Source organism: Eumetopias jubatus, unplaced genomic scaffold (genome assembly GCF_037043125.1).
Source record: "Eumetopias jubatus isolate StellerSeaLion01/CBP00866 unplaced genomic scaffold, mEumJub1_p1.0 scaffold_1, whole genome shotgun sequence".
NCBI classification, from domain to species: domain Eukaryota; kingdom Metazoa; phylum Chordata; class Mammalia; order Carnivora; family Otariidae; genus Eumetopias; species Eumetopias jubatus.
The window spans coordinates 217,695,483-217,704,925 of record NW_028274807.1 but is presented as its reverse complement, the minus strand read 5'-3'; the positions used below and the strand labels follow the sequence as shown (position 1 = coordinate 217,704,925).

Below are 9,443 nucleotides of genomic sequence, written 5' to 3'. Positions count from 1 at the left end.
TTTAGAATTGCAACGTCTTCTTTTAATTGTTCAAGTGTTCGTTTGAAAGCTAAAGAGCAGGGGCACCCGGGTGGCTCAGTCGTTAAACATCTGCCTTCGGCTCAGGTCATGGTCCCAGGGTCCTGGGATTGAGCCACGCATCGGGCTCCCTGCTTGGCGGGAGGCCTGCTTCTCCCTCACCCACTCCCCCTGCTTGTGTTCCCTCTCTTGCTGTGTCTCTCTCTGTCAAATAAATAAATAAATACTTTAAAAATAAATAAATAAATAAAAACTTTAAGAAAGAGAGAAAGAGGGAAGGAACGAAAGAAAGAAACCATCCAGAATTGCTGAGGCTCTCCAGATTATCTCTGGACTTACTGGTAGCCAGGCAAAGAGGGGAAGTGTGTACATTACAGTATCTGGTTAGGCGTGTCTTCTGGGAGCGTGCCTGTTTGTTAGAGCGTCTTTGAATACATGCAGCCTATGTGTGTCCGTGAGAAGAGAGAGCACATGGTATCAGGTCATTAAACAGCAATGAGCTTCCTGGTAGCAAGGGCAAGAGGGGAAACGGATACATTACAATGTCTTCCTTTGGGCCTTGCTTGTTTGTGACAGTGTCTCTAAGAAAGTGAGCGTGAGGCAAAGGGAATAAAAGCAGACACAAAGTTTCAAAGTGTAAAATATCTACGAGTTTCCTGGCAGCCAGAGTGAGAGAGGAAATGAGTTCGGGTCTATTCAGTGCGTCCTCACCACTGGCTCCTGGTCACGGCAGTGGATCTGACCATGTGCAGGGCCGTCTAAGCACGTGTGATGGGAAGTCACATAGCTGTGGACGGGAGATATTTCTAAGCTTGCTGGAAGCCAGGGCAAGAGGGGAAATATGCTGAATTTGAGCCTCGTCCGGCATATCTTTCTTGCTGCACGTGGCAAGGGCCTTGTCGAAGGGCTCAGACAGGGCAGTGGCGGGCGGCCAGGCGCACACGGCTCTCCTCAGCGGGGCTCCAGGCCCGGGCATAGCCCATGTGGGGCAGCAGTAGTCGGTCTTGAGTGCCATCCGGGCTGATGAGGCGCTGGGCAGCCAGCAGGTACTCGCGGTGGAGGTCCAGTCGGGGGCAGGGGCAGCGACCCGGTGCCCACACGTACTCGAGGGCCCGCAGCGGCGAGCGGTTCTTGTAGATGAGCTGCACTTGAACCTCATAGCGCGTCTCCTCAGCCTGGTGCAGGCGGCTCAGCACTCGGGCCCTGAACACTGCGGGCAGGACCGCGTGGAGGCTGGCTGGACACTCCACCCCGGGCACCCACCCGCACTCACCCCATTGCCGGAGAAAGGGACTGGGGTCAGATGGGGCACTGGAGGTCTCTGGGGACTGGGGGTGGGGGGAGGGGCTGGGGTCAGGTGAGGTCAGGGATCAATGAGAGGTCGAAGGTCAGATGAGGACAAAGGGTCAGAAGGAGTCCAGTTGGAGTCAGGTCAAGGAGTCTGAGGTAAAGGCCGCAGCGGAGGGTCAGGCTCGGGTCAGTTAGGAGCCAGGTAAGGGCTGGGTTCAGAGTCTCTCACCGAAGTCGCTCCGGCAGTAGTACAGCAGCCGGGGAGCGCGGCCTCGGGTGTCGGGGCAGCGTCCGCAGGGCTCTGCGGGGGCGGCACAGTTAGGGGCACAGGCCTCCCCTCCCTGCTTGCTCCACCCCGGCCATGCCCGCCTCACCTGGGGCCGGGGTCGGGGCGCGAGGGGCGCTGGGAGCTGGGGCTGCGCGGAGGTCGGGGGCCTCCGGTTCTACCTCCCGAGGCTGCTGCTGCCGCAGGGACCAGCCCAGGGCCTGCGCCTGCGCCTGGAAGGGCCCGTAGCGCTCCCGCGGGAGCCAGAACTCGAACTCGATGCCGGGGTTGGGCTCCTGCAGGAGGACCTGGAGGGGTGTCACACCTAGGGAGCCGCAGGACCTGATGGCCCAGCTTTCCCTCTCCGACCCCTGCCTCCCGCCCCCCTCCTGTAGCCCAACCATCCCCTACATCTGCCAGCCCCGCCTCACTGCCCAGCCGCCCCCCGCAGAAGTTGGCCCGCACCTGCAGGAGCAGGTCTTGGGACGTGGGCCCAGCCGCGCTCAGCATCTCCTCTGGCCCTGCAGCGCGGGTGTAGACCACACGGGTGCCCGCCGCCTCGTAGGTCCCGGGTGGGCTGACCGCCCAGTTCCCGTTGAGCACGTAGCGCCCGTCGCCCCCTATCAGCGCTGCAAGGGAAAGGTCAGCCCGGGCTCCGGGACCGGACGGGAGACCGTCCGGCCTCCCAACCCTGGCGTCCTCCTCCCCCGGCCTCAGGCTCCCTGGCTGCTCCCAGGCGGCCAGCAGGGTACCTCCCCCCTCCGACCCCGCGATACCCAGGTGGTTGCGGCTCCGGTGGGCTACACGGATGTGTCTGGCACCCTCGGGGATCAGGGTCACGTTCCAGTACCCAGCGAAGGCACCTGGACAGGAGGAGAGTGTTGAGGCGCAGGTGGGAGGGTATTTTAGGGACGATTTGAGGATTAAATGAGATACTGCGGTAAGAGGTACCAGGGGTCCTGGTAACCCCCAAACGATCGGTTAACTTTTGGAGTTAGGAGGATTATTTTCGAGTAAGTGCAGCAGGGAAAGAGTTAGAAACCCAACTGTTCCTAGAAGGGCTGGGCCACCTGGCAATAACCAATCAGAATGAAGAGCGAGGGGGGCTGGGCCACAGACTGCCCAATCAGCTCGCGACTTCGCTTCCGGGCCCGAAGCTCGTTAAAGGGCCCGCTCTGGGTTAGCCGGGAGGACGGAGAGGGCGGTCACCGGAGTCTCGGAACACGCGCTGCACCAAAAAGCATGACTCGTTGGTGCCGCCGCAGCGGCCGCAGTGGTCTTCGCGGGCGTCCGAGCCCAGCAAACCGTCACAGCCGGCGCTCTACAGGGGCGGGGAGGACGGGCGCGGCTTCACCGACAGCCCCCTGCCCCGGACCGTCCTGGGGGGAGCGGGACCGTCCTGGGGGGGCGGGGCCCACGAGTAAAGGGGCGGGCTCTGGAGGGAAGAGGCTGCGGTGGAACCTAGTGGTGGGCGGGACCTGGGGAGGGGGCGGTACAGGCGGGGGCGGGGCTTAGGGAAGAGGGTGGGACCTGGGACTGAAAGGGATGGGCCCCGGGTGTGAGACGGACGGGCTTTGCGGGGTCCCGCGAGGCCTTACGAGGCAGCGGCCAGCCACGCAGAGCCCCTGGGTCCCCGGGCTGCAGGGGGTGCCGTCCAGGACGCGGCCGAAGCTGTGGTAGAAGGAGTGGCCCTCGGCCAGACAGTTGAGGTCGCACTGGTTGGGCGCTGGGGGCGGGAGGAATTGTGGGGCCAGTGGAGTACCTCTGTCCGAGTTCCAGCCTCCTCCCCCTCAGGCACATGAGGCCCGGAGACTCAGCCAAAGCCACAGATGGAGGTTGAGGCAGAGCCAGGGCTGGAACCTAAGCATTCTGCCCCCAGCTCCCGGGGACTGTCCTGGGCCTGCGTACACGCACGAGCGCATGCTTTCATTCATTCAGGTTAAGCGCTCACATTAGGGAGTCCCTACACGTTATCCATTGCTAACATCCTTACCCATTCTTCATTCGTTCTTTAGTTCCGCAAACACTCACAGAGCACCTACTATTTTCCCAACACTGTTCCAGGCTCTGGGGTACAGCCGTGGGCAGAGGTCACACAGCACTTGGGCCCAGCATGTGCCCAATAAAAAGCGTTCAGTGCTGACCGAATTCTGCGTAGCCTGGGTGTGTCACTGGCCCTCCCCAGGACTCAGTTTCCCCCTCTGCCTGGCAGTGGGGCAGAATGGGAAGTCTGATCGCAGGCACAAGCCCACGTAGCCCTGCTCCCTGCTCCTCCTGGCTCCCACCCCCCTGAGCCAGCCCTTGGTGGGCCTCTGCGGGGGTGGGATCGCGGCAAATTTCCTCTAATTCTTAGGGGAAAAAACCCCAACCCTCCCCCTCAAAAAAACCCAATGAGGTCGACAGATGGAATGTTCTCCATATCTGTGTCTGCTTCCACTATAGTGTCTAAAGCTGCCTGTTTCCTTTAAATCCGGAGGCGCGCTGCCTTGGGCACACAGTTGTATAACTTGCCTTCAGCTAAATGCGGCAACATTTCCTGCTACGGGGATAAGTTTGAGGACTCTAGGCCTCTGCATACAGCTCCAAGTAAATCCTCAGCCTGGTGTTCAACCCCGAGCAGGACAGACCCTGCCCCTCCCTCTGCTCCTGTTTCACAGATCACAGCGTTGCTCTCCCTCCCCCACGCTGTCACTTCAACTCCTAGGCATCCTTCAAAGGCCCAGGGCTAATGTTCTCTTCTCCTTGCAGTCCGTCCTCCAGGCTTCTTGCTTTCTTAGCAACCCCTTCTCCCTGCCTCTTCTGGACCAACAGGAGGGAAGGCTACTCACCACCATAGAAAGGCACCCACTGGTAAGTCTTCTGGGTGCCCAGGACGGGGTGGCCATTGTAGAGGGCACACTGGAGATCTCGGAAGGGAATGGCCCCTACGGGACAGTCCTGAGGACAAAGATAGGTCCGAGGCTGGGAGAGCCCCGGGGGAGCCCAGAGAACCTGGGAGGGTGGCAATGGTATCTGGGGGCCTGAGCCAGGAAACAGAAGGTCTTCAAGGCCCAGCCAAGGGTCTGGGAGGTAGACAGAACTTACCGGCAAATGGCAGAGGTGGTACTCGTGGGAGTCTCCCCAGCACGGCTCTCCCCCAGGAAACCTACAAGGAGCAAGATGGCCAGAGCGTGGTTAGGACCCCCAGTAACCTTCTTTCCGGAGCTGGCCTGCCCCCCCTCCACCTTTGGCCTGGTCAGCCCCACCCACATTCCAGTTGGATCAGTGGGATTAAAAGGCACAGCATGTGTGGGCAGGCTGAAGGTGCGGCCAGGAGTGGGGCGGGCTGGCAGGAGAGGGGGGGGCAGACACCCCCCCTCTCACCCCACCCCACCCCACCCAGCCAAACCCCAGCTTTCTGCTCACCAGAAGCAGCGCCTGCTGCGCACCGAGAGACCCCGCCCACAAGAGCTGGAACAGCGACTCCAGGAACCCCACGGGGTCCACTCACCTGGACCCTACTTGGGGAGAGAGAGGCACCATCAGCCTGGAGAGGAGCCTGGTGGCCCCCAGACTACTGGCCAGGTCCCTAAGTCCACTGGCTCCCTGGACTCATGTCCCCCCTTACCTGAGCACTGCCCCCTAAACCACAGTTCAGGAGGGTCCACAGCAGAAGGAGGTTCTGGAGGGGGCGAAGTGTGGGGGAGCAGGGAGGGCGCTGCAGTGGGGGTGCCAGGAGGCCGGGGTCTGAACCCCAGCTCTGTCCCAATTGGCTGTGTGATTTGGGGCAGTAATTTAACCTCTCTGGGCCTCTGTTCTTGTCTCTGAAAAGTGGGGTAATAACAGAGCCCCCGTTACAGGAAAGTTTCAGGGGCCCATCGGATCAGGGAAGAAAGACAAGTGGCACAGAGCCTGGCAGTGGAGAGGGAGAGCTCAAAGAATTATCTGCTTTTATTATTATTGACTGTGTGTTGTCTTATAATGTACAGTAGCTGCTAAATCTGTGTCTGATTATGGAAGGAATCATTCCAGGATAGTGCAAGGGTGTCTCCAGGGTCGGGGCCCCATAACCACTCACCCCACCATTGTTGTTTCTACCTTCCTGTGTGGCCGAGGGCCAGACACTCCACTTTCCCGGGCCTCAGTTTCCCCATCTGTGCCATGGGGACCAGCTGGACTCAGTCCAGGGCTCTAGGAGGGACTTTGCAGAGGTGCGGCCTGGTGGGGGCTGGGTCAGGGCCCGAGTCCCTGGCAGAAGCCCCCGGCCTGCCCCTGGGCCTCCAGCACCACCTCAGCTCCCAGACCCGAGGCAGCAGGGAGCCCCTGGATTGAGGGATAACAAGGGGGGGGTGACCTGGCCCCAGTCCAGTCGCCGACTCCTGACCTCATGTGCAGAGGGTGTGGGCCCCACCGAGGGCGGCCTGCAGAGGTAAAGGGGCCACTGATGAGATTGATGCAGGAAAGAGGGAGGCATCTGGGGGTGACTGGATTGGGGTGGGGGCAGACTTTCCCTCCCCGGGCCTCACTTTCCCCATCTGTCAGGGGAAGGATGAAGACACTTGCCATCCACGCCCTCCTCAACACCATGGCATTGCTGGAGAAAGGGGGAGGGAAGTGGCCACCTGGTGAGTCCTTTCTCGGGCCACGGCCAAGGCTGCCTGGTGGTCAGCAGAGCCCGAAGGATGTGAAGGACAAGCTGGAGGTGTCCAGCCCCGAGGTCCTGGACACCGGTCCTGTACCAGTTGACCCTCTGGGGCCTCTTGAGCCCCAGCTTCCCTGGTTCTCAGGCACTGGCTCTGACATTCCCACCTGGGGCATCAGGGGCTGGGGCCCCTGGTGGCTCCAGGTGCTGAGAGCCTTGGGGACCACTGGGCAGGTCCCCTTCTCTGCCCAGGGCTGTGTAGCCAGCGGTGTCCCTGCCCCTCTCTGAGCCCAGAGCCCTGGCCGGCCTGGGAAGAAGTTGGCTGGAGAGCTGAGATAGGGGGAGAGGGCTTGGCCTTCTGACACCCCCTCTCCCACCACACACACTCAGCACTAGCTTGAGGGGACGGAGTGTAAACGGTGGGAACTGAGGGGCTAGAAGCACCATCTTTCTTCCCCCGGGAGACCCCTCCTGGAGGAGCAAGACACACTTCGTTCTGGCTGCACTCCTGACTGCAGGTGTGATCCCAGGGCAAGCCAGACCTCTTAGGCCTCAGTTTCCCCAGGAGGAAGTGGGAATGAGCTTTCTCCCCCGCTGGGGACTGCTGCCTGGCCAGCCCCTACCCGGACCGGGCCCTGGGACCGGGATAGTGGGAGGATAGGAAGAGGGACTTACCGGCTACGTAGAGCCCCGGCGGCACGTCCTGGCTCCCCCGGCGGCCCCAGGACGAGCGGAAGCGGCGGGGCCCGCGGGGAGGCGCGAGGGGGAGCCAGGGGCAGCCCCTCCCACCCGGCCTCCCAGGGCGCGCCCAGGCCGGGGTCCGCAGGGGCGGCAGCCCCGTGCGCCCTCGCGCGGCCGTTGCGCGCCTCGGCGCGTGTCTACGGCAGGGGACTGCCCCGCGCGGGCCCCGGGCCCCCGGAGCCGCGGCCTGGTGTTCCAGCGCACGTATCCCGGCGACCTTGGAAAGCCCAGGGCGGGGGAGCCGTGCGGGAACTGACCGCCTCTACCCCCCACCCCGGGGCTGCTATTCCGGGCGCCGCGCTCAGGGCCAGGGAATGTGCGAGAACCGAGGTGGCCCTGCCATGGTTCCGGGAATCCGGGACGCTGCCGCCTTTCCACCGACGCCCAGATCGCGTCCCCCCCCGAGGGTCCCCTTTCCCGGTCAGTACCCCTCTCCCCTGGTCCTCCCTCCTAACCCTCCCTCAAGGTCATCCTACTGAGGAAGCCCGCTCGCCTGGGTTGCAATCCTGGGGTTCCCCCTCCAGGTCCCGGCCACCCCCGGAGCAGGGCCCCAACGCACTGGGAGAAGCTCAGCTCCAGAGGCCGGGCGTGGGGGGCGGAGAGTCCCCTTCCAGCCCTGCCAGGAGCATTCCCGTGCACTGCTGTCACCAAAGGACGTGCCCCACCCTGCCTTCCGCCCTCCCTGCCTGGCCGCGGGCTGTGCGCTGAGGCCTTGGAGCCAGACCGGGGTCCAGAAGATCCGTTTCCCCGCGCGGCAGTGACCCCCTCCCTAGGATTTTAGTTTTCCCATCCAGGCAATGGGATCGGTGGGGTTCTTCACCAAGACACTTCCAAGGGGACCTCAGCTCTTTCTGAGGGCTGGCAAGGGCCACGTTACCCCAGGCATCCCTGCTACCCCACCCTTTCCCAGCTCGGCTTCTGCGCCGGCCCCCTCCCCCTGCTCATGCAGCAAGCAGTAGGTGCCCTCTGCTCACCCCCTCCCCTGGCTCCTTGCTCTTGCCCATGATGTTCCCTGACGGGTGGCTTGAGGAGATGGGGACACCAAGGGGACGATGAGTGGACTGCCCCTCTGGTCATAGGCAAGCCCAGGCCCAGCTTGATTGCCCCCCTCCTCCTGGAAGCCCACTGTGGGGTATCCAGCCCTGACCACGGGGAGGGGCGTTACCAGTCCAGCTCTGGCTGCCTTCCAGCCCAGAGCAGCTCAGAGCAGGTCGCCTCGATGCCATCTCTGCATGCAGTCTTTACTGAGCACCTACTATGTGCAGGTGCAGCTGTGAACGACCCAGCTAACTAGGCTGAGGGAGGCAACCCCCTGGGAGTGCAGAGTCCTACCTTTCGATGGGGACACTCAGAGGCAATAGCCCAGGCCCACTGCAGATGGGGTTGGGAGTCAGCAAGGCCCTTACTGAAGAGGCAATTCCCAGAAGGAGGAGGGCAGTGTGGGCGGAGGAGACAGCCTGTGCACAGCCCCTGAGCGAGAACAGGAGAACAAGGGACAGTTGGGAGGTCAGGGTGGGTCAGGGGGCGGAGATGAGGTTAGAGGGGGGGTCAAGGGATGGGAGCCCCGGAGGTGGGGGAGGGTGTTCTAGTCTTGGAAAAGCCACACCTGGCTGCCGTGGGGGCCAGGAAGGCAGCGAGGAGGCAGCAGCGTCCGGTCCCGGGGTAGGTAGAGCCCCCGTGCTGGCATTTCGGGTGGAGCTGAGGAGCCTTGGGCGGCTCTCAGCTGTTGGGGAGCAGAGCATGTAGGAGTTCCATGGGGGGCAGCGGTGGGAAGAGGTGAGGCGGGAGCTTGGCCTGAGCTGCTGGGAAGGGAGGTGCCCATTGGCTGGGGCATAGGAGGACACGTGCACAGGTCGCTCCTGGACGGGTCTGGGGTGAGACGTCTGTGGGCCAGCAAGAAGAGGCTGGGAGAGCAGGGGCTTTGTCTGGCTGGAGAGAGACAGGTGGGTGCCCTTGACACATGGGGGTGTTTAGAGGCATGGGTGAGATCACGGGGCATGAGTATGGATGGAGTGGAGACTGGGGCCTGTGTACTAGGGGCCTGGGATGGGGGAGGGGGAGGGGGGGCATGGGGTCCTAGAGGCCTAGGGATGTTGGGCTTCAGGGAAGAGGGAGAGTGGGGGGGGAGGAATCAGCATTGACAGAGGCAGTCAGTGACCTTGATGAGGTTAATCCCCGTTGGACAGGGCCTGAGAACGGGTAGCAGGAGAGGGGGTGGGGGCAGCAAGGGCAGGCACCCTCTGCTGAGCACCTACTGTGTAGTAGCTGCGGCCTGCTGTGTATACAGGAGTCACTGCACGCTGCCAGGAGGGTATGCAGCAGGCACTGTGTCCTGCAGGAGCAGGGGCATCAGAAATAAATCAGGCTTGGCTCAGGGGCTCCACCAAGTGGACAGTCTCCTTCCCTCAGACGGGCCTCCTTCCCTGAGTCCCCATCCAAAGAGCTCTGCAGGGTGTGCATACAGCAGGCACTGTGCCCTGCAGAGTGCCTAGAGCACTGCGTCCTATA

The 9,443-nt window shown here is 62.5% G+C and overlaps 1 protein-coding gene across 2 annotated transcripts; it reads right to left on the bottom strand.

The window, feature by feature from the left end:
- Positions 1–322: 322 nt before the first annotated feature.
- ADAMTSL5 (ADAMTS like 5) lies at positions 323–5,706 on the bottom strand. 2 transcript variants are annotated; one of them, XM_088018542.1, is made up of 12 exons: positions 5,650–5,706; positions 5,181–5,264; positions 4,979–5,070; positions 4,658–4,718; positions 4,402–4,510; positions 3,172–3,299; positions 2,783–2,894; positions 2,350–2,436; positions 2,039–2,202; positions 1,683–1,881; positions 1,538–1,609; positions 323–1,228 (listed from the first exon to the last, which is right to left on the bottom strand). In XM_088018542.1, the coding sequence occupies exons 1-12, from the start codon at positions 5,704–5,706 to the stop codon at positions 927–929; spliced, it is 1,467 nt and encodes a 488-aa protein (XP_087874668.1). In that variant the 3' UTR covers positions 323–926. The 2 variants fall into 2 exon arrangements, with proteins under 2 accessions (XP_087874668.1, XP_087874667.1); XM_088018541.1 differs by having other exon boundaries at positions 2,039–2,436; positions 5,181–5,376; positions 5,651–5,706.
- Positions 5,707–9,443: the final 3,737 nt, after the last annotated feature.